Here is a 24,180-nt window from a genome sequence, read left to right as displayed (position 1 = left end):
GACGAACTTTAGAAATAAAACACGATTTATTTACAATATTTATCTCACAGGTAACGGTGATTATTTGGTTATTTTTAGGATATTAACATTAGTTAACTATTTTATTATTTGCTCCATGACATAAATGATGAAAGTAACATTTATATTAAGTATATATATATTTATTTTTACACGTATTTTAGGTTCGATATTTAGATCATAAAATTAAGTTTAAGTATCTTTTAAAGCTTTCCTGTTTTATATTCAATGTGAATTAAATGTGTTTTGCGCATATATTTGTATTTACTCACTGAAAAGGTGAAGAAATGCATAAAAACTATTTTTTTTAAACAGGATAAAATCAATTAAAATGAGATAAATTGTCTTTTTTTTAATGCATAAATTGGACACAAACGTTCGAGTTGAAGCTTCTAAGAAGAAAATGTTTTTAAAACATCTGAATTCTTTGCAATATTCTGCTATTTTTCAGTTTAAAAACATCTGCAGACATTAAAGTGCAGATTCACTGATAATAACATAATCAATAGTTCTCTTTTCCTTTGCGGACGTTAATCAATCGGATAAACTGCTCATCACTTAAAAGAAAAGAGGCTTTAATCCGCCGGTTTGAGTGGAGCGGATAACGAGCTGAGTGGCTCAGATGATCCGGATGATCCTCAGATTAAAGAGATCAACCCGTTTATTGATCGGGGATCATCGTCAACGAGCTCACGGTGATCAATAAGCACCAGAAATTAAAGTACTTTCACATCGTTTAAATATCAGATCCTGCTCTTCGGTAAGAGTAATACAACATGTATTTAAATGTACTTAAAAAGTATCAAATGTAGCCAGATTGTGCTTTGAAATGTACAAGTATACGCAACTTAAAATGATTTTAAAGTACTTTAGTAATACTTTCTTTTCACGCAAGTGAATACTTTTGAACAGGGATATAATAAGTATATTATAAGAGTATTCTGATACATAAATACGGTATGAGGTAAAGAGAAATCCCACAGAATATCACAAGATTACTACAAACCAGTGTACTCAGATCATTAAAGTAAAAGTACTAATACAGCAGTGTAAGTACACTGGAAAGTATTATTACATATTGTATAATTACATTAATATTATGTATGTTAAGTATAAGAATGAAATGGGAGTACTGGAGTAAAGTACAAGTACCTAGAATTTTACTCCTACAATACTTCGGCAAGACAGAAGTATTCACACAAAATACACCTTAGTGGTGTCGGAAGTACTCCTTCACTAAAGTAAAAGTACCTCTTATTCACAATGGGGATAGTACTCAGATAAAGTACAAGTACCTCTTATTCACAATGGGGATAGTACTCAGATAAAGTAAAAGTACCTCTTATTCACAATGGGGATAGTACTCAGATAAAGTACAAGTACCTCGTATACACAATGGGGATAGTACTCAGATAAAGTAAAAGTACCTCTTATTCACAATGGGGATAGTACTCAGATAAAGTAAAAGTACCTCTTATTCACAATGGGGATAGTACTCAGATAAAGTAAAAGTACCTCGTATACACTATGGGGATAGTACTCAGATAAAGTAAAAGTACCTCTTATTCACAATGGGGATAGTACTCAGATAAAGTAAAAGTACCTCGTATACACTATGGGGATAGTACTCAGATAAAGTAAAAGTACCTCTTATTCACAATGGGGATAGTACTCAGATAAAGTAAAAGTACCTCTTATTCACAATGGGGATAGTACTCAGATAAAGTAAAAGTACCTCTTATTCACAATGGGGATAGTACTCAGATAAAGTACAAGTACCTCTTATTCACAATGGGGATAGTACTCAGATAAAGTAAAAGTACCTCGTATACACTATGGGGATAGTACTCAGATAAAGTAAAAGTACCTCTTATTCACAATGGGGATAGTACTCAGATAAAGTAAAAGTACCTCTTATTCACAATGGGGATAGTACTCAGATAAAGTAAAAGTACCTCGTATACACAATGGGGATAGTACTCAGATAAAGTAAAAGTACCTCGTATACACAATGGGGATAGTACTCAGATAAAGTAAAAGTACCTCGTATACACAATGGGGATAGTACTCAGATAAAGTAAAAGTACCAATCCAGACCGGGTTCATCATCATTATCATCATCATCATCATCAGCCTGGATGGAGCCAAGACTGAAGAGGAAGAGGAAGAAGAAGAAGGAGGAAAAGGAAGAGGAGGAAGAAGAAGAGGAGGAGGAAGAGGAAGAAGAGGAGGAGGAAGAGGAAGAAGAAGAAGAAGAAGAAGAGGGACAGGCAGACAGACAGGCAGGCAGACAGGTGACAGACACCAACTGATCAGGACCTCTTTGAACTTTGAACTGATCACCTGACTGTGGTTTCTTCTGACTCTTCAGAGGTATTTGTACTTGTACTTGTAACTGATTGTGTACTTCTACTTTGCCACAGAAGGAAATATTATACTTATAAAATATAATATAAATATGTTATAAAATGCTTGTTTCTGTGCAGCTCATTAGTTGATGGAGACAACGATAGACGAAGAGGTCAAAGGTCAATACTACATTTATTTTACAGATATAATTACGACTTACTTCAGAAAATAATATATATATATTAAAAAAAAAAAATACAAAGAGTAAATACGTCAGAAAACAATTATTTACTATTTATTTTCAGACTTTTTAAAAGCATTTTTCACACTATTGTGTTTTTGTAACTAATAAAATTCTGGAATCCCAATATTTTTACTTCACTACATTTATTTTACAAAATATATATATATATATATATATATATATATATATATATATATATATATATATACACACACATATACACACATACACGACTTATAAGCTTATTAAATTACAACATAAGATTCACCCGTCAATAAATTAAAGTAATGAGAAAATTAGTCAAAATGTTTAAAATAACTGAATCATACATTTTAAAATAATTAATACAAAATAAAAGCCAATTATGAGATAATAAATAAACAAAATCTTCAGGTCAAGATTATAAGATAGAAAATTAATATTAGGAGGTGATGAGTCCAAATTTAAAAGGATTAGTCCGTTGTTTTTAATACGTGATGAATATTGTGAAAATATAGAAAGATTTAAGTACTTTTACTGCTAATACTTTAAGTACATTTAGCTCTCAATATTAAACCAGTGGCTTTACCAACTCAATATTAATTATTTGAGGTTTTGTATTTACATTTAAAGGCGAGGAAAACAAACAAAAAGCACCCGAGTCGTGTTTCATGACAATTAATCCACACATTTTAAATCTGAGACCTTCAGAAAAGTCCAACCAAGAACCGTCGCTTTACATTTTAGGAATGTTTTTTTTTTTAATCCTCCATTACCTGCCGTAAAAAATGTAAAAAAAAAGCCCTCAGGTGAGCTGGATTCTCTTTTTTTTTTTGGGGGGGGGGGGGGGGTGATTTAAATTGCACAATCTAAAAGACATCTAGAGACAAGGCTCATCTCCCCTCTTCTGCCCCCCCCCCCCCCCCCCCCCCCCCCCACACACACCCACACACACACACACAGTCTGAGGAGGGGAGTCGCAGAGCCTGCTCGTCCACTGGGACCGGTCCCGCCGGCCCCTCATCAAAGGGAGCCTTTGGGGAGCCTTTGATGAGGCCTGATAGGGATCAATGGGGTCAGGGGAAGAGGCCTTAACTGACTGTGTTACAGACGGGGCGGGACAACTGCTGCAGACTGCCGGCAATGCAGATCAATGATTATTGGGCGTCATCAGAGCGCCTTCATCTGCATAGAGGAGCACATTCAGCTCCTTTTTTAAAACAGCTCCTTTGAGCTAAAACTGCATGAGGGTTGATGTTATTCTTAATATTGTTTTTTTGTTAATAAATGGGAAATGTGGAAATTAAAAAAAACTTTTGTTACGTATTTTTATTATTAAATTGTTAACATTGTCGAGGAGGGGAGGACTGTGTCAGTGTTTGAATATGTATTTGTTATTGGTAAAATAAAATGTATTTATTTGTAGTTTTTCCTTTTCCTCTGAATATTTTACACTTGAGGTTTTTATTAAAAAGGAATAATATTCTAAATATAATTATTTTGTCAACAAATCATTTAAAAAAAAAATTTTAAACACAAAATAATGTTTCATTATTTTAATTATTATTATTTATTTGTTGAAATAGTTGACGTCGTATCACACATTTTTAGTTAAAATTAAAATAGGGAAATATTTATTTTGTTTAGCTTTTCCTTTTAGAGTCCAACTATTATAATTATTAATAATATATAAAATGTGTTTGCGGTTCTACCCTTTTCTCTTAAAAATAAAATGAAATGTTATGGATATTTTTTTAAAGCTCCTTTTTACAAAAACTGCACCAGGAATAATATTCTAAATATTATTATTGATTGTCAATAAATCATTTTCAAAGAATAAAAAAAAGAGCTTGAAGAGCCATTAAATTATGGTTTTACGTCGAGAAGGACGACTGCATCACAAAGTTTCATCTTAAAGACGATTACGATGATTTGTGAAGAACTCATGCGGCGGATTGAGTTGTAAATTTAAAAACAATAGAATAAGTCGAGACGTAACTTAATTTGAAGAGGACACAACAACAAAAAAAACATCTTGGCTCAAATTTCTAGAGAGCCCCAAAACGTGGATTCATCCGCTGCTGAAAATAGTCCCCCAATAAATGCACCATCTCCTCTTTTTAATCTATTTGTGTCTTTAAAAATAAAGAAGGACTTAACGGGCTTGGAGCCGAGAGACGCAGACAGGAAGTCGAACTCATCGCTTCACGAGACTCGATGACGAAAAGACGGTTTTCTCCTTCAAAGCTTCTGATTTATTTGGGTTTTTTTTATCTATGAAAACCTGATAAAAGACGGAGACAGTCGATGCAGAGATCTGAGCATCAGGTCGGGACATGTGTCTACCTCTGGGGCCCCCACCCCCATCGGGGGGGTCGAGGTGTGTTTGTGTCCATAACAGAGCAGCAAACAGGCTCATTAGAGATGAAAGAGTCTGAATGGAGCCAATCAAAGACGAGCCCAGCAGGAGACGGTCACCCCACAGACAGCAGCAGGGACTGGGGCCGAGGAGGACGAGGGACCCCCCCCCCCCTCATCACGGATAAGGATGCACACACACACACACACACACAGGATCACAGTCTGGTGTATCGGCCCTGTGTGTGTGTGAGTGAGTGTTAAAGATGTAAACAAGGATTATGCGAAGAAGATACCCTCGGAGTAAAAGTTAAAAGTTGCCAGTAAACAAAAGGTTTTTAAGTATAAAGAAATAATAATAATAGAATAACAAATAATAATATTGAGACGAGCAAAATCTCCAGTTTAATGAAAGTGAATTGGATTTTTGTTTGTGGTGCCGAGAGCAAATTCCTGGGTATTTTTTACTATTTATTTTTTTTTTGATTCTTTTTTATATGTCAGTATTTATTTTCAAAAGCATTTCACACAATTGTTCTTGTATAACCGAAGACAATAAATATCTGGAATCTTAATATTTTTGACACACACACACACACACACACAAAACTTACTTCACAAATACGGTTAGAAAATACCTCACCTATAAACTTCTCACATCGTTTCAATTAAATTATCAAATATTTCACAAAATAATTAAAAAATTAAAACATATTTGTTTATTAATCGTGTCCCGACCCCTCATGTTTACCTGGTGACCCTTTTCAAGGGGCCTGACCCCTATGTTGGGACCCACTGGACTAAACTACCGGACTGTATTTAAAGTAGTTAAAGTTTCTACAACAGTAACGAGCTGCTCCATTAATTTAAATATCTAATAATGTATTTAATCAATTAAGGAGATTTATGTCAGAGAAAATAAATAAATATTGAATTAAAAAAATGATGTCAGAATAATGAGGAAACTAGGAGGTATCGAGTCATAATTTAGAGATAAATACTAAATCAAACATTTAAAATGATAAATTAAAAACATGAGATGCTTAATTAAGTGAGATTATTAAATCCAAATTTAGAGATTAGTCCGTTGTTTTTAATTGAAATATAGAAATCATAATTCACGAGATATGAAGTCAGAATGATGAGAAACTAAACTTTAAATACTTAAATCAAACTAAAGACTGAATTGTTTATTAGATATAATGTTAAGTCACAATACTTTGATGATAGAAGTACATTTAGTTGATAATACTTTGAAGTGCACTGTTACTTGTATTTCTACACAGTTGTCCTGGTACTTTTACTTCTTCTTTGACTAAATAGTGTTCTATATTAATTCCTCCTAATAAACAAAAGGCTCCTGGGTTTTGAGTTTCCTCCTGGAGGAGAAAGTACGAAGCTGAAATCATTAACATCTCCACAAAGATGTCTGACATCGGTGCTCCAGACCGAGAGGCTCCTCGTCCTCCTTTTGGTTCACACATACGGCGTCAACAACGGAGACGTGTCGATGGAGGAGGAGGAGCAGACAAGGAGCTGCTCCTCCTCCCTCTGCAGACCTGGACCGGGTTTATACCTGATCCAGATCTCCTGAGAGCACTATGAAGGGAGGAGGAGGAGGGGGGAGAGTGAGGAGAAGGAGAAGAAGATGATGATGAAGGAGAAGAAGGAAAGGAAGATGGAGGAGGAGGAGCAGACATGGAGCTGCTCCTCCTCCCACTGCAGACCTGGACTGGGTTTATACCTGATCCAGATCACCTGAGAGCACTATGAAAGGAGGAGGAGGAGGACAAGGGGGGAGAGGGAGGAGAAGGAGAAGAAAGAGAAGGAGTAAAGATGAAGGAAAAGAAAGAGTAGGAGTAGAAGAAGAAGGAAAAAAAGAAGGAGGAGAAGAAAGAGTAGGAGTACAAGAAGAAGATGAAGAAGGAAAGGGAGTAGAAAGAGGAGGAAAACGAGGAGAAGAAGGACCAAGAAGGAGGGAGAGAAGAAGGAGTAGAAGATGAAGAAGAAGAATGAGAAGAAAGAGTAGAAGAAGATGAAGGAGTAGAAGGAACCGGAGTAGAAGGAGGAGAAGAAGAAGAAGACAAAGAAGGAAAGGATTAGAAGGAGGGACGGGGAGAAGAAGGAGGAGAAGAAAGAGAAGGAGGAGAAGAAGATGAAGGAAAAGGAGTAGAAAGAGGAGAAGAAGAAGAAGAAGGAGTAGATGGAGGAGGAGGTGGAGGAGATGGTGAAGAAGGAAGAGAGCACTCACGTCAAAGAGGAGGAGGTGTGAGCGCCGACGCGGTCTTTGATGTTAAACCGGTATTTAGAGGTTAATGAGGCTGTTAGGAGGTGAAGGAAACGCCTGAGAGTTCTCACACACACACACACACACACACACACACACACACACACACACACACACACACACACACACACACACACACACACACACACACACACACACACACCTTATTATATCATAACTTTTGAATTCACTATATATATATATATTAAAAATGTTCTGACACAAATCTCCTTAATTGATTAAATACATAAATAAAAGAAATGACGTGATTAGATATTTAAAATTAATGGAGCAGCTCGTTACTGTTGTAGAAACTTTAACTACTTTAAATACAGTCCGGTAGTTTAGTCCAGTGGGTCCCAACATAGGGGTCGGGCCCCTTGAAAAGGGTCACCAGGTAAACATGAGGGGTCGGGACACGATTAATGTGAAGAAAGAAATTCTGATAAATAAATAACATGTATAAAGGAGCCTGACAGCAGAGTAGCCCAGTGAGTAATCTATTATGGGATGGAAGAGACCCTGGGGAGGAGGCAGTAGCTGGAGATCTTGTGTCATAACACAATATGGTGTTGAATATGTCATTTAACCGTTTTCTTTTCTAATAAACATGTAAATATACTTCTAAGCAGTAAGAAGGTTTCCTTCCATAACTTATCGTCATCACAACAATTCACCTGCAACAGGTGAATTTAACCAATACACACGTGTAGTTATAGTCACATGTATCGGGCTGCTCCGAGTCGGTTTGTTTACACTCGCGGAGATCAAACCGGAAGTAGATTCTCCGACCGTGAGGCGGCACCAAGCTGTAACGGACATGCGCACACACGCGACACAAGCCGCCGGATCGAAACCGACAGCTTTCTCACGTGGACCGCGAGGGCTCGTGACGCGATATACATGTTTCCGGGCTCACGGGCAAACTTACATGACCAAACGACGTGTTTACCGACCACGTCACCGGCCGACCCACCGGGAATCTGTCCGGTTAAACAGAGTATCCACTCTGTTCAGCCAGAGGAAAAGCTCACGTTATTCAAGCAACAGACTCTCAGCCCGGAAGAAGACCTCTGATTGGTCGACGAGTCATAAACAAAGCCTCTGATTGGTCGAAAGTTAGGAAGCGAGCCTCTTGATTGTTATGGTTAGTCAGTGGTGTATAAAGTACCTAAAAACCATACTTGAGTAAAGATATTACTGGAAAATGACTAATGAAGTAAAAGTCACCTATTAGAATACTACTTGAATAAAAGTCTTAAAGTATCTGATAATTAGTTAAGTACCAAAAGTAATTTTCTGATATTAAATGTACTAAAGTAAAAATAAATGCTCTCCCCTCACCTGCACCTCTTGTTTCATTTTCTTCAACTCGGTGTCCTGCATCCTCCTCCCAAAAGACGACTAGAGTCTTCTTCTTTAGTCGGAGACAGACGTCCTCCAGGATCTTGCTTTGGTCTTTGCCCCGTTGGACCTCTGCCTCTGTTGTAACTGAGCCAGGACCTGCTTCTCCAGCTCCAAGTGTTCTGTCTTGGCGAGCTGCTCCTTCAACTTTTCCTCCACAGCTCTGCGGTCTGAGAGTAAAAGTATTTATGCTGGACTCAGAGCTCTTTTCTTTCAGGACGCTCTTCTGGTCAAGAGCGTCATACTTGTCCTGCCAGACCTTGTCGCTCTGGCTGAACACCTGTCTTTGAGAGTCCAGTCTCTCAGACTGTGGATCTTCTCCTCCAGTTGGCTTAGGTTCACCTTGAGGCTCAACCGTCAGTATCTCTGAGCTCTTTTGGTCCATGTTGGTCTTCTGCCCAAGCTGGCTTTGGGACTTAAGTTTCCCAGAGAGATGGTCCCTCTCTTCCTTGAGACTAATGATAAATACCAACAATGACTACACACCAAGATGGCAGCCAGTAAAATACTACAAAACCCAATATAAGTATATATATATATATATTGTAAATGTATTAATTTAAATAATATAAATATATTCAAATGAGATTTTATATATATATCATTTGAATATATTTATATTATTTAAATTAATACATTTAAATTATAAAAAAGGTGTATTCATATTTCAATATTATTACAATTATGACAAATACATTAACATTATTAAAATGTTTACTAATTATTAAAATGTTTACTCATATTTGAATAGCATTACAATTATTATGAATAATTAATAATTATATAATGTAACTAATATAAACTAATATTTGATTATTCAAATCAATAGTATTACCAATTCATTAACATCATTCACATGTACAAAAATCTGCGTGTGTAGCTAAATGTTTAACAAAAAAATAAACTCTTTGGTAATTTATATTTAAACTAATCACATTTTACAAAACCTTTCGTGTGTTTTCTGTTGAATAATCTTAATTTGTTAAAGTAAATATACAAGTAAATACCTCAAACGTGTACTTAAGTACAGAACTTGAGTAAATAAACTTAATCATTAATTCTTACCCGAACAACTCCACCTGGAAACCGTTCTTTTGCTCCCATTTTCCTCTCCAACAGAAACAAAACCACTGGTTTGGTGACGTTTACTCACTCCCAGTGTTCCCAGTGCTCCCAGCGGCCTTTCTTCTCTGTAATGGGATCATGGTTCCCTCATAAAAGTGACGCAGTTAGCTAGCTTAGCGGTTAGCATATTCTCTGACGCTGGTGCGCGGGTTTTTCTTCCTTCTTCTTCTTCGTCTTTATTGGCGGTTGGTGCATTACCGCCACCACCTGGTACGGAGTGTGGATCAGAATGTCCAGTGCTAGTATTATTAAAAATAAATAAAATAAATAAAATAAATAAAATAAATAAAATAAATAAAATAAATAAAATAAATAAAATAAATAAAATAAATAAAATGAAATAATACATAACATGAATAAAAATAAATAAAATATAAAAAACAACAATAAAAAATAAAAAATATATATTCTCAATAATACCAGTCGTTCTAAGATACTGAAATATCTGTTATATTAAACTGTACCTTTTCCTTCCCACGGTTTCCAATTAGCCGTCTTCAATCCTTCTCATATTTCTGAGAGTCTGCAACTAAAATTCAGCGAGGTCCAGTTAGAGATGTCCTCATGCAAAGGTCAAAGAATGTCAACAGACTGTATGGACCTTTGTTTTAATAAGTAATGCAATTGTATCTTTTACTATTTGCTCTATACACAAGACTGGTAGAGGAGAGGTCAGGGGTCACCAAAAAATTGTGAATATGGCGCTCGAGTCGAGGGCGGGGCTTAGGGGCTTAACAGAATGCACACGTGTGATTGGCCGAGGAGGATCACGTGAGATGATTTACAAAACTCTGTAAAACCATCGTCGTCCTTTTACATCCTCCCCCATCGCTTCTGCCACCTTTCCTTCAACCTCTTTTTAATAAATATTTTGTTTTCTGATTAGCTAAAGTTGACTGCAACATTTGTGCAGCCATTTCTTGCCGTATTTTGGTGTTTTTCTGTATTCGGTATTCTTTATTTCTAGAACATTCCTGTATTTGCAGTGCATTTCTGAATTAGCTTGTGTTCCATAACTTGCATATCTTTATTTGTGTTTTTCTGTATTTGATTGTTTAGCTTGTTTTCTTCAGTTTATCTTCCTTTAACCACCATAAAAAAACTCAATTTTAATTCACATCTTTTTGTTTTTATTGTGTGTAAATATCTGTACATTACATAAGAGAAATGCATGGTCGAAATAAAACAGCAAAGCTGGAATTTAAAAGTATACAGAAATGTAAGAAAGCAAGAGTTTTATATACTAATGCATTCAAGCGTTTTGAAGATTCCCGATCAGGAACGTGACAAAATAAATGAACAAATCTAATAAAACTCAGTTAACAGTCATCTATACGGATAACGGCAATCTCAAGAACAGAAGGGACGTCACGCTATGAACAAGTTTTACTATTGTACGAATACAGTCAACCAGGATTAACACACGATTAAAGGACCACATTGACAAGGAACTAATAATAAAAGAAGTGTAACCGCGGGGCGTTGAATCGCGTGACAAACCTTTTTAGGCCGACGCTCTCGAAAAAGAGAATGAAGATTATTTCCACAAAAATGTACAAAATCACCGTAAAGCGGAAACGCGTTTTGATTGTCAAGCGAGGTGAATGAAACCGTATTTTCAGACATGGAATGAATGTAAACTACAACATTGTTGTTTTTTTGTTGTTGTAACGTGCACATCAAATAGCAACTGCAACAACATACAACGTTAGTATCAACAGATGAGCCACGAGACATAGAACTGCTCCTGTGAGCGTCATATTTGAACTGTACTCCGGTTGCGTCTCGACACGGAGACGTCGCACACGAGGCCGGACTACCAACCGGGAGAGTGGGCCGCTTCCCCCGGACCCGTACGGCCCCGTTGAGGTGGAAACCGGTTTGTGGAGATTTGACTCGGCTTCAACTGACATGATACCGTTTTTGGGCGCTTTGATCCATTTGGAGTTTGCGTTTTGAATTTTTAAGTCCAATAATTTCTCTCTTTTAGCTCCGTTTTTGGTCTCCACCAGCTCTTCAGCTGCTAAATGCTCCACCAGAACGGCCGTAATCCAAGATGGCGACGGCTTCGAAACGTCGGTCCACAAACCGACGGGTTAAACATCCTACGTTAAGATTATAGCCGGTTATAAAGTGCAGCGTTTAGCAGCTAACGACAGATAGTTCCTTCTGGTGGAGACCAAAAACGGAGCTAAAAGAAATCATTTTTGTACTCGCATTCATCAGGTAAACTCAACTCAAAATGAGTTTCCACGTTCCAGGTTTGCTGGCTGTGTAACAGGCAACCTTTTAGAAACACCATCATCTTTTACGCGATGACGTCAGCGTTGTGTTTAAAGCTCGCGAGGAACCAAAGTCTACGTTTAATTAGCGCCTCTCACTGGAACGCAGCGTCCACTTCTCTTCAGGCATCCCATTCATGTGCTTCGGTGCATATTGTTTAAAAATGTATTTGGAAACCACCACAGAGCAATAAATCCAGCAATAATCACACAAATAATGTAAAAACGTACCTGACAAAGACTACAGAGGCAGATTGTTTGGTGTTTACAACGTGACCGCAGCGACCGGGTGACTTTCTAGCGCCACGTTTTGGTTCCCACGGTCACGACTGCACGCCGGAGCTGCGTATGTCATTCTGATTAATAATAAACACACACATTGGGTATTCATACAACAAGGCACATTATCTCCTGAGTTTCCTAAGCACAATAACTGGCGGCGTTTCACAAAACAACCCCTGCTTTATTAATTAAGAGAGAACCTCAAGTTGTGTCCATTCCATCATTGATATTGTAAGAAAACACGCATCACGTTTGTGTGTGAAACGACGTCAGCCGGGGGGGACTCTGGGTTCAATCTTCAGCGAGAGCTCATAGAGGGTATCTTCATCCATCACGAGCGTCTTATCCAGGAGGAACTGGGTCACCTGGAGGGAGTCGGGTCACGTTCAACAACTAAATCACTTTCACGTCGCACACATAATGCACTTCCAATTAAAGACACACCTTGGGCTGGTGCTCCATCCGGTACGGGGACTGCTGGAACTGACGGATCTCCCGGATGATGTGAGAAATCTGAAAAGAGAAACTTAAGTCAACTGAGCTTTTGATAACGTTAATGTTCCAGCTGATCAGAATCCTGTAAAATAACTCTGGTTTTGATTGACAGACAGACATAGACTGACACAGGTGATCATTTCTAGCTATTGACTATTGATTATGAGCAGCACTCTTTTTATTCACCTGCTGGCGTTTGTATGGGCCGGTAATAATGATTACATTCTGAGGTTTATTACATTTAGGTTTTCACTTTAAACTGTGCAATTTTATAGTTTTAGACTATTTTTATTAGGCTACTAAAACACCCACAAAGTTTAAACAAATACTATTTTAAGTAACTATAACTATTTCACTATAGCTGTAGCTATAAAGCTAATTAAGCTAACGTCGCCGCCATTTAAAAAATTTTTTTAAACGTCTCCAACTCATTCTAATAAAAGAATCCTGTAAAATAAGTCGTTCGATTTCTTGTTTTCATTTCCCCAAAAAACATATTTCAATATTATTTCTTTTTTTTTTTTAAATTTCATAAAAAGAGCGCGACGTAGCTGCTAACGTTAGCGACGTTAGCCGGCCAGTCGGCGGGGACGTGACCTGACGAACACGAGTCAGGTGATTACGCTCAAGAGGGAATCAAACATCTAACCATCCTCATCTTGGAGAAGTTCACCAGGCCCTCCTCCGTGAAGTTGGGCGTTCCCTCCTCAATGAAAGCCAGGTCCGTGAGGTACATGCCCAGGTACGGGACGCACGGAGGGTTACAGCTACACACACACACACACACACACACACACACACACACACACACACATCAGACCGTTTTTAAGGACAGCATTTAAACATTTATGTTTTCTCTTTCCTACTTTTTCAGCGTCTCTCTGAGATTCTTGAACCTCCCTTCTGATGACACCGTCTTCTGCAGCCGGTCCATAAGCGCCTTGGTCTTTCAAAATAAAATTTAAATTTTTTTTAAAATCATCAGAAATGTTGGTGCAGCGAGTAGATTATTATTATTTTTCCGGGAACAACTCGTGAGAAATGAATTTCCGAACCTGCTTGCAGACTTTGGCCCACGTCTTCTTCAGCCTGTAGATGGCGCTGCGGTTGAGCGCGGAGGTGATCTCCAGCACGCCGTTGTAGTTGTTGAGGCAGCGGCAGATATCGGCCACCGCCAGCCACTTCTCTATGGAGCTGGCCCGGGAGCCCACGTCGGTGTGGGTCATGATCTGAGACGCCACCAGGTTGCTCATCTGTGGAGGCGTTGTCCATATCAGTTTAATGTTAGGGACGCCGAGTTACCGTAACTATTACAATAATACTTGTGTGTCTTATTATTATTATTATTTGTGTCCATCCTTGTTTGTTTCAATGAGAGTGGACACATTATAGTATAACTTGTTCCATGTTGTTTTTAGGTGCTTTTAATATATTTTATTGATTTATTTTTACTCTTTTGTCTATAACATATTTTAAGATAGTCCAATCACCAAGCATATTTAATTTCTCATCATATAAAACAAACAAAAGCATTGTATAAATTGCTATTTTTTGCTGGAATAAAATGTTTAATCAACTATCAAAGTAGGTGTGATTAAATTAAGGCTCTCGGATTAGGTTGCATTAGTTGGGCAACTCTTATATAAAACATCGCATTGCCCAACTCTCCATTCCCGTCGTCACAGGAAACAACTTACTTGTGTTTTAGGCGACAAAATGTACGTTTTCACGATCACGTGGATTTACTTTGTGGTGCAAGTTACTTTTCGCTCCCAACAGCATGTGAGAACCGAATGGAGACTCTTACGTCGTTGAAATGCTGGCTGGTCTTCATGATGTACGGAGTCCTCTCCGTCTTGTCCACCTTCATCCAGCCCTGACCGAGGAACTCCCTGCAGGACCACAAACCAGTCAGACGCACCGAGTCCACTTACAGTGGGAGAAAGTACCTGTTAAGTACACGACATTCTACTTCATGCTACGCAGAGTTTGATTTTTACTGTGCACAACTACGCTGTTTATCAGCCAGAAGCTGTAAAAACTGTAATCGGCAGTTTTACATCTTTCCGACGGTCCTTGAACGCATGCGTCAGAAAATGCAACCAAAAACTAATCAAATAATTGTGATATTTCATTAAAAAAAAAAAAAGTATTCTTCTTTTAAAATATTTTCCACAAATAAACAGGTTGAAGTAACCAGATTCTGTTAAAAAACATTTAATTCTGAGCTGTACATTTTGTTTATAATACTATTATATTATGTATATTATGATATTTACTATATTATATTATTGTATTATAATGTAATATAATATTTTGCTTATAATACTATTATATTATGTATATCATGATATTTAGAATATTTCATTATATAATATAATATGATTATGCTTATAATACTATTATATTATGTATATCATGATATTTATTATATTATATTATTGTATTATAATATAATGCTTATAATACTATTATATCATGATATTTATTATATTATATTATTGTATTATAATATAATGCTTATAATACTATTATATTTTGACTAAGATAACATTCTGAATGCGGGACGTGTTTATTTGTATCAACTGTAACTGACGGTTTCTCTACTTCAGCACCACGGACAGCGACGTCGATTTATCAATGAACTCAAGCTTCGTTGTTTATTCTCGGGCAGAAGCCAACAGAAGGCGTGTAACCTCATTTCTATTTAAGTTACTAGAAAAACTACATTAAATGATTGTTAGGTGATTTTTATTTTATTTCTAAATTATTCTGTTCGCTTTGAGAACTAAAGTGAAATTGTTGAGATAAAGAAATCTATTAAAAATCATCTTAAATTGTGTATTTTTTTAAAAATGTATGTACCACAGTCAGAATAGTGTACTGCATTAAGTACTCACTCGTAGGGAATACTCCTGTATGTACTACAGTCAGAATAGTGTACTGCATGAAGTACTCACTCGTAGGGAATACTCCTGAACACGATGTGGTCCAGCAGTGTGATCTGCTCCGCCAGCTCCATCGCTGAGAGAGACTCGAAGCACTCGGCTTTAGGACTCTCCGCCTGGAAGCAGGAGGACAGAATGTATATATAAATAAATATATATATATATATATATATATATATATATATATATATATATATATCTGAGTCGAAGAACTACTGTACTAGTACACTAACTAAAGTCCTCGTAATACCAATCCAACTATTCACCACAACACACAGTACTGCTACTGTACTCTTACCACGATGAAGTGGAGGAGGGGACAGCTTTTCTGGAGATGAATTATTTGAACAAATCGCTTAACAAAAGTACTCAGAATAAAACTACATCATCGAGGTACTTTGTGGTACTAAAAAGTTGGAAGTACTCACCATCTGTAATATGTCCTCTATCTTCAGTTGAGCATCATCTTGTTCTTCTTGAGAAAGAGCACTGAAGAGCAAAACACATGTTATATATATATATACACACACACACACACACACACATATATAATATGACATACATGTGCACCACATGTTCTGCAGTACCTTTATTTAAATAAGTATATCAATCAGAAATAATGAAACCAGTTCATTAGATGTTCTTTGTACCTTAATATGTTGGCCGTGGCTTTCCTCTCCTGTGGCAGCAGGTCTGGATCTCGCAGCACCTCCTCCAGCAGACAGACCACCCCCATCTTCAGCTCGCTGCTCATGTCAAAGTCCTGAAGGACCAACACATGTATGCACATTTATACACATTTATACACATTCAGGCACATTTATGCACATTTATGCACATTTATGCACATTCACACTTCAGTTACAGGTCAAGTTCATCTGCAGAAAGACTTTTGTCCTTATTTAAATGCATCATTACGATTATTCAAAAACAAGTAGCTTGAAATGAAAAAGTATTATATGACAACCGTCAAACGTCAGGGTTTCTGTAGACGTGACAATGTCGCCCTCTAGAGGACGTTGACATCACTTCAGCCCAAAACGGACCTTAAAAGATAACATTAAATAAAAAGAAAAGCTGGGCTTGCACCTTTAATGAAAGGTGACATTATAATAAGGTAACGTTATAATAAGGTAACGTTATAATAAGGTAACGTTATAATAAGGTAACGTTATAATAATAACGTTATAATAATAACGTTAGCGATGACGTCATACGGACTCTGATCACAAGATGAGGGATAATCAATGAGATCATTGATGACCTGAGAATGGAGTTTACATGCAAGAATAATAAAGAAATGTGGATTATTTTCCCTCACAAATGAATAATAAAGAGTATTGATGAGCGTACTAGTATACATAAACTCCTAACGGTGCCCGTCCCTGAATGCATCATATCAATGGCCACAAAATGAGACAGATGGAGGGAAAAACTAAAATAAATTAATTTATTGCTTTTATTGGCAAAGCAGAACGCACCTTTATGTTTGTTGCAGGACGATGAAGCTCTTCCTGATTTTAAATCACGTGCTTCATTGGTTTTTATTCATCTTAAAAGACTTAAATCAATGATTTTGTAGACATCCAGCTAACAGAACAGCATCTTATATAATCTTAAAAGAAAAACCATAGTCCTTTTCGTGTGTGTGTGTGAGTGAGTGTGTGTGTGTGAGTGTGTGTGTGTGTGTGTGTGTGTGTGCCTTCCTCCCGGAGGCTGTGACCTTTCTGGGGGGAGAAAAGACACGCAGAGCAAAGAGCAGCTCCTTCGGGAAAAGACACACACAGCAAACAACAACAACAACAACAACAACAACAGCAGCAGCAGCAGCAGCAGCAGCAGACCCTTCAGGTGGACTCTGAGTTTCCCCTCCAGGTGTGTGAAGACGTTGTTGTAGACAATCACCTGCGAGTGCTTGGAGACCCAGTGACGCAGCACGTTGAGGACGCGGTTGGTCGCAGCTCTCCGGATGATGAATTCTTTGTCACAGACTTTGTCAGAATTAGTAAAACCTACGAGGGAAAAATAATATATATATATAAATATATGAATAAATAAATAAATAAATATATATATACACACACATAAATATACGAGTTATAGAAGAGTTGAGTCTGAAATCTCTGAGGTCATTTTTTCTATTTATCTCCCAAAAAACACACATTTTACTTCAGTAAAAGTAGGAATACCACAGTGTAGAAAATACTCTGTTACAAGCAGACATCTTGCATTGATCATTCAATTAAAAATATTATTAAAGGAACAAAAAAAAAACACTAAAAATATGGCGCATTTCAGAATAATGTATATTATAATATTGCATTGTAATTATTGATGCATTAATGTCATCATCCCTTTAATTGTTTGGGTAGCTTGTCAATGTAGCCCCCTTATGGATCAATAAAGATCTATTTTTACATGTAATAATATATCGTGATTTATTTGCTTATTACATCCTGTATTAATAAAATAAACGTGCGCAGTAATTTAAGCTTTAAAATCAACGCAGTGGAGTAAAAAGTACAATATTTGCCTCCGAGATGCAGACGAGTAGAAGCATAAAGTGTACTTAAAATGAATAACTGTACTTTCCCCCATCAGTTCCCTCCCTTATGAGTCTTTTGACCCTCACGTCTTGCCGTACTCACCCTGGGAGCTGCTGTGCCCGGCGGCCGCCGTGGCGATCGCAAACGCCGAAGCCGGCGACATCGTGCAGCGAGCGTTCTCCCCCGGGGTGACTGCAAGGAACCAGAGACATTAAAAATAAATATATAAATACATCCATAACCCGCCTGTGACGTAGCGTCGGTGTACTTCTGTGTGTCGTACCTCCAGAGTTTCGGTAGCGGAGATGCCTCGGCGTGGACGGGGAGCGGCATGGAGACATGTCGCCCGGCTCGCTGCCGGCTGGGGACTCGGGGAAGAACTTGTCCAGAGAAACTGACTCCAGGACAGCTGTTAGAAAGAAAGGAGACGTCAAGCATCTGCAAGAAGGTTTCTGTCTCCTGCACTGGTCTCTGCCGGATCTGGGGTCTGTCCACGGTGGACTGGTCTCTGCCGGATCTGGGTCTGTCCACGGTGGACTGGTCTCTGCTGGATCTGGGGTCTGTCCACGATGGACTGGTCTCTGCCGGATCTGGGTCTGTCCACGATGGACTGGTCTCTGCTGGATCTGGGGTCTGTCCACGATGGACTGGTCTCTGCCGGATCTGGGTCTGTCCACGATGGACTGGTCTCTGCCGGATCTGGGTCTGTCCACGGTGGACTGGTCTCTGCCGGATCTGGGGTCTGTCCACGGTGGACTGGTCTCTGCCGGATCTGGGGTCTGTCCACGGTGGACTGGTCTCTGCCGGATCTGGGTCTGTCCACGATGGACTGGTCTCTGCTGGATCTGGGGTCTGTCCACGGTGGTCTGGTCTCTGCCGGATCTGTGTCTGTCCACGGTGGACTGGTCTCTGCCGGATCTGGGGTCTGTCCACGGTGGACTGGTCTCTGCCGGATCTGGGTCTGTCCACGGTGGACTGGTCTCTGCTGGACTCTGAGCTGAAGGAGGCATGACGTCATCTGGTTTCACCAGAATCCGACCCGGTGGCTCCGATGAGGAGCTTTAAGAAGAACTCTCTAGAACCAGACCATCTTCTCTCTGAGGGTATGGTTACTGATGGAGGTCTATAGAGGACCAGGATTACACTGAGACTGGAGTACTCGGTTCCATTCCATAAAACGTTCATTTAAATTGTATTAATTTTAATAATCAACGTCCTTAAATTTGCCATAAAACGTCGATCAGTGGGTGTAAAATACAAAATATTTTAGAAAAAAACATGAATTTGTTACAAAAGAGATCTAAAAAAAATACTTAATCTGGGCGAGAATCAATAATCTTCAATATGACCTTTGAGAGCGCGTTGTTCTTCTTCGGTCTTCTGGGTCTCGGAGCTGCCGTGTTTTTATTATTGGACCGCTCTCCATCTCACCCCTTCAATAAGTCCTTTTCCCACGTAAGAGCTCTTTTGTTGTTGTTTGTCTTCCTCATCCTCTCCTCAGACACGCTCTGACCTGATGCTTACAGCCGGAGCCAGATGGCGAACCGTTTGGGTAACGGTGACCCACTTATGTGTCCCGCTGCCTCGAGTCGGGGTCACCGGTGTGTCGGATTCAATGTATTAGCATTAAAATAAAAGAAGGGGTACCTGCGTCTGTGTTTTATAAAGAGGGATTAACGCCCCGGCTCATACGCACCCCTGCGGATGCTGCGCCTCAGCTTCCCACAGAAGGCGTCGAGGCGAGGCAGCTCCCCGCTGACGTCCTCCCCGGCGGCCGGGCTCAGCTCCGGGGAGCCGGGGCCGCGGCTGAGGTCTAAGGGGGCCTTGGTGGAGACGGGGGGCAGCGGCAGCGGCGACGTCGGGGACACCCCGGAGGCCTGGGGGAGGCCCGGGGAGCGCGGCGGGGAGGAAAAGCCGGAGGAGGAGGGGAGCCTGGTGGAGGCGGGAGGAGGGAAGAAGATGGAGGGGCTGTGGCTGGAGGTCGGGGAGCTGGCTGCGGAGGAGGTGGGGGTGATGGTGGTGGAGGAGGAGGAGGAGAGGTCCAGGGCGCCGGCTTTCCCACCGATGGGGGAGTTGAGCGAGAGCTTGCGGCAGTGGACGGGGGAGGAGGTGCGGGAGGGGATGGTGAGGGGCGGCGGGGAGGAAAACTTGCGGCTCAGCCTCGGGGATTTGTTGTTCAGGGGGTCCGTCCCCCACGAGCCCTGGTTGGTGGCGAAGAAGAGCTCCAGAGACCTGAGAGGAAGAAGAAGAGGAAGAAGAAGAAGAAGAGTTGAAGCTCCGCCTCCGATCAGCTGACTAAACTCCAACTCTCTGCTTTTGTATTTACTTGGACTGATCCAGAGCAAGCTGTGTGATCTTCAGACTGTAGTCGGGACAGAGGGACATGATGGACAGACGGTCACATGAATGTTGCTCGACCCTGGGACAGTGACAGGAGGAGGAGGAGGAGGAGGAGGAGGAGGAAGAGGAGGACGAGGACGAGGAGGACGAGGAGGAGGACGAGGAGGATGGCAGGGTGATGGATGAAGAAAGGAAGAACAAAAGAACACGTGGAGATGAAAGATGGAGTGAATGTACGGCAGCATGAATCTGTTTCATGAGACGAGAGGAAAGAACACGTGAAAACACACGAAGACGAGACGAAATATTTAATGTTAACCATCACGGAGTCAATAAAGTTTCATCCTTGGGCTCTTATTACTAATAACTTAACATTATTACTAATAATGTAACGTTATTAATATTAGTACCAATAGTTTAATGTTATGACTAATAGGTTAATGTTATTACCAATAAGTTAATGTTGTTACCAATAAGTTAACGTTATTACCAATAAGTTAACATTATTACCAATAAGTTACGGTTATTACCAATAAGTTACGGTTATTACCAATAAGTTAATGTTATTACCAATAAGCCAACGTTATTACCAATAAGCTAACATGTTCCGGTGGCTCGTACCTGACAGGGATGGAGGTGAACGGCTTCTTGTAGATGTCGGCCAGCTTGTCGATGACCACGGCCGCCGTGGTGAAGATGCGGTACGTGTGCAGGAAGGTGTTGAGGAAGTCGATGGAGAGGAACCGCAGGTCCGTGAGCCGCTCCAGGAGGCGCTCCACGCTGGCGTAGCGGATCTGAGGCACCTTGCAGGAGTTGAGCGTCTTGCTGAAGCAAATGTCGACGTCGTCTTTATGCAGTCGGGCGTCAGATCTCAAAGAATCAAAAGCAAAAAAAGATGTGCGGTTTAAGAACGAGGCTGGCGGGGTTTAGTTTATTCTCAGCGTCCAACAGTCCCATAAAAAGCAAACCAACAATGGGTTAATCCGCCTCTTAATACTTTTATTTTAATTTCCCTATAAACAGCTGGTCACTGTAGGTGTTAATCAAACAAAAAGGAGGAAATGCATTATAAAAACAGCAATTTGAATGTATTTGAATATGTTTGTTTTTCCGATTTTATTGTACATTTTCAAATATGTATTTTAAATGATATCTTTACACTACTGCACTGTGGTTTTTGTTATACACTAATCACCAAGTCACATTCCTTGTGCGTGCAAACATATTTGGCAATAAACGGTTTGCAGCAGCATTTCCCTCAATAACCGGACACATTACAATATTTAACTTCTAACCGTATGCTGACGATGTTGCCGTATATGTTATAAACAGTATGTGACAATAATGGGACAAAAATACACGGAGATGATCAACCAACGTTGTCTTCACACAGTGAAACTTTCTCAGGAGATCGTCGTTCTTACTTGATCATGTGCGGCACGGAGACTTTGGAGTTCTCCTCAAACACGCTGGTCATCAGGCCGTTGCATCGGATGTTATCGATGCACTGAAACGAGAGGTGACGCTTTTCAGTCCTCTGTAATCTGTCATCTCCACATCAGAGAGATCTTTGACAGCTCCGATAAGCAGTCGGGCCCCACCTGGCTGATGTCGCTGGTCCAGGCAGCTTTTTCCTGGCGAGAAGGAGCCAATAGGACGACGGAGAACGACAGACCGTCCGGAGGCTCCACCACGATCTTGAACTCCAGGTGGTTGAAGCCTTGACCTGCTGCGTTGTCTGCAAGCGTGAGCAGCTCATCAGTTCACAGCAAATGTCGACGTGAAGCAAAGAGACACGATCACCGGGCGCGTAACAAAGTGTGTATTCAACCGTACGGTACGAGCCACCCGTACGTCTGCTACCACGGACGGCGTGTAAGAAGTGGACGTCGTCATCGTGACGTCACGCATCGGCTTGTGGTCGCCATCTTGACTTTTTGCAACCAGTGAACAGGAAGTGACCATATGTGGACTGTGGAGGACTGACGGCGTATACTGTCAATCACCTTGGAGCCCCGCCCTAAAGCATCCCCCTGCTTTATGGTCTGTTTGACTCTAAATGACCATAATTTACTAAATGAACATCACGCTGTATTGAAGAAGACTTGAAACTAGAGATTGAAACATAAACTCACGTTTACTGCAGATTCCGGCAGTAAAGTAATTAATGCTACAGAGTATTGCTGCTTTTATTCGTCCACGTAATCCTAGACAGTACAGAATAATAATAATAATAATAATAATAATAATAATAATAAGGAACTATCAACAGGTCAAAGTCACTTTTGCATTTCGGTTATTTATTTATTATTGACAGTATACCCATATTTGAGTGCCTAAACTGTTACATTTTGTTTTCTTTTGCATTATGTTTTGATGATTTTGGTTTTGTGTGAAGCACTTTTAATTGCCTTGTTGTTGAAATGTGCTAGTGTGCCTTACCTTAAAGTAAGAATTATGGCAAATGAGCAACTGTCCAGTAATTTTGTCATTTTTACCAAAAACGTACCGCACCGTGACCCAAGAACCGAGGTGACTTTAGCGCACCGTTACCCCCCTAATGATTACAGACGATACTCACAGTCCTCATCGCTGGCCTCCAGCTCTTCGATGAGAGTGCACTCGATCAGAGACAACGTGCCTCCTTGCTGTTGGGGCAAGAAAAAGAAACGACAAACATCCGATTAGTTTCTGAACGCTCGCCCTCGCTAGGAAGACGTGTCACCCGGGATGCAATATATCTGTGGACTGGACCTTCAGCAGATGGAGCTTCCCTCCAGATGTTCGTGTACAGATGAGGAAGTGCTTGGTGAACAGGAAACACTGGCGCTCGCCCTCCTTCCTCAGGGAGAGGGAGCCCAGGCGGACCTTGCTGAGCATCCCCCGCTCGCTGCTGGACGGTAGCTGGATGAGGGAGCCTGTCCACGGAGAAACAGTCAGGAACAAGTGTGTGTGTGTGTGTGTGTGTGTGTGCGTGCGTGTGTGTGCGTTACGGTAACACATGGCGAGCAGTTGCTAGTTTTTCAAAGGTAGACTTGACTGGCACGACAAGGCTCTTTGGCCCAAAGTACACGCCCCTTTTTGAGGTGTTGGCATGCGACATCCTCTCCAGTATTCATGGTGATGACTTTCTATTGATTTGTTTATTGGGTAACTTTACTAAATCCAACCATGCAATATTGCTGGCCATTGCTAAGAAATGTATAAATGGAACCAAAGTTGTTTTCGTATTCTTTAGCTGACCAGAGGATGTTTGGTTAAGAGGGATCGGTGATGCCGTTTTGTCCTCTTTGTTCTCCTGGAGATGTTTTTTTTTAATCTCCGGTGTGTTTTATGTGGAGGGAACGCTGCAAAGAGCCTTTTTAAACCCTCACATTGCTCGTCAGCAACGAGCTTTAATGGTGACGTATTTTCTTTTATGCCCATGTGGATTTCCAAAAAGTGGAAAATATGTCGTGATGATTACTTGGAAAAGTAACTTGAAGATATTTAAACACACTTTAAAGTGTTTAAAGAGTTCCGT

At 40.0% G+C, this 24,180-nt stretch overlaps 2 protein-coding genes across 6 annotated transcripts in view; both read right to left on the bottom strand.

Moving 5' to 3' along the window:
- The window catches only part of ved (ventrally expressed dharma/bozozok antagonist), a 12,761-nt gene extending 2,847 nt beyond the window's left edge, over nucleotides 1-9,914 (bottom strand). Inside the window, exons 1-2 of one of the 3 annotated variants that reach the window (XM_034546560.1) lie at nucleotides 9,705-9,914; nucleotides 8,580-9,094 (exon numbers count right to left, since the gene is read on the bottom strand). In XM_034546560.1, coding sequence (XP_034402451.1) covers nucleotides 8,580-9,024 — 445 coding nt within the window. In that variant the 5' untranslated portion in view covers nucleotides 9,025-9,094; nucleotides 9,705-9,914. Of the gene's footprint in view, nucleotides 1-7,199; nucleotides 7,293-7,912; nucleotides 8,558-8,579; nucleotides 9,095-9,704 lie in introns of those variants that run through there. The other 2 variants (XM_034546561.1, XM_034546563.1) reach the window with 2 other exon arrangements.
- Nucleotides 9,915-10,871: 957 nt separating this feature from the next.
- The window catches only part of rasgrf2a (Ras protein-specific guanine nucleotide-releasing factor 2a), a 28,889-nt gene continuing 15,580 nt past the window's right edge, over nucleotides 10,872-24,180 (bottom strand). The window contains exons 10-28 of one of the 3 annotated variants that reach the window (XM_034547078.1): nucleotides 23,412-23,575; nucleotides 23,239-23,305; nucleotides 22,259-22,395; nucleotides 22,082-22,164; nucleotides 21,279-21,527; nucleotides 20,644-20,736; nucleotides 20,014-20,549; nucleotides 18,601-18,726; nucleotides 18,420-18,509; nucleotides 17,677-17,783; nucleotides 16,422-16,534; nucleotides 16,200-16,260; nucleotides 15,784-15,887; nucleotides 14,631-14,715; nucleotides 13,879-14,076; nucleotides 13,690-13,769; nucleotides 13,473-13,590; nucleotides 12,773-12,841; nucleotides 10,872-12,693 (exon numbers count right to left, since the gene is read on the bottom strand). In XM_034547078.1, the coding sequence (XP_034402969.1) occupies nucleotides 12,598-12,693; nucleotides 12,773-12,841; nucleotides 13,473-13,590; nucleotides 13,690-13,769; nucleotides 13,879-14,076; nucleotides 14,631-14,715; nucleotides 15,784-15,887; nucleotides 16,200-16,260; nucleotides 16,422-16,534; nucleotides 17,677-17,783; nucleotides 18,420-18,509; nucleotides 18,601-18,726; nucleotides 20,014-20,549; nucleotides 20,644-20,736; nucleotides 21,279-21,527; nucleotides 22,082-22,164; nucleotides 22,259-22,395; nucleotides 23,239-23,305; nucleotides 23,412-23,575 (2,576 nt within the window). In that variant the 3' untranslated portion in view covers nucleotides 10,872-12,597. Of the gene's footprint in view, nucleotides 12,694-12,772; nucleotides 12,842-13,472; nucleotides 13,591-13,689; nucleotides 13,770-13,878; nucleotides 14,077-14,630; nucleotides 14,773-15,783; nucleotides 15,888-16,199; nucleotides 16,261-16,421; nucleotides 16,535-17,676; nucleotides 17,784-18,419; nucleotides 18,510-18,600; nucleotides 18,727-20,013; nucleotides 20,550-20,643; nucleotides 20,737-21,278; nucleotides 21,528-22,081; nucleotides 22,165-22,258; nucleotides 22,396-23,238; nucleotides 23,306-23,411; nucleotides 23,576-24,180 lie in introns of those variants that run through there. The other 2 variants (XM_034547079.1, XM_034547080.1) reach the window with 2 other exon arrangements.

Source organism: Cyclopterus lumpus, chromosome 12, assembly GCF_009769545.1.
Source record: "Cyclopterus lumpus isolate fCycLum1 chromosome 12, fCycLum1.pri, whole genome shotgun sequence".
Lineage (NCBI taxonomy): Eukaryota > Metazoa > Chordata > Actinopteri > Perciformes > Cyclopteridae > Cyclopterus > Cyclopterus lumpus.
Note: the sequence above shows the minus strand (reverse complement) of the source record. Positions and strands in the feature narration are given on the sequence as shown.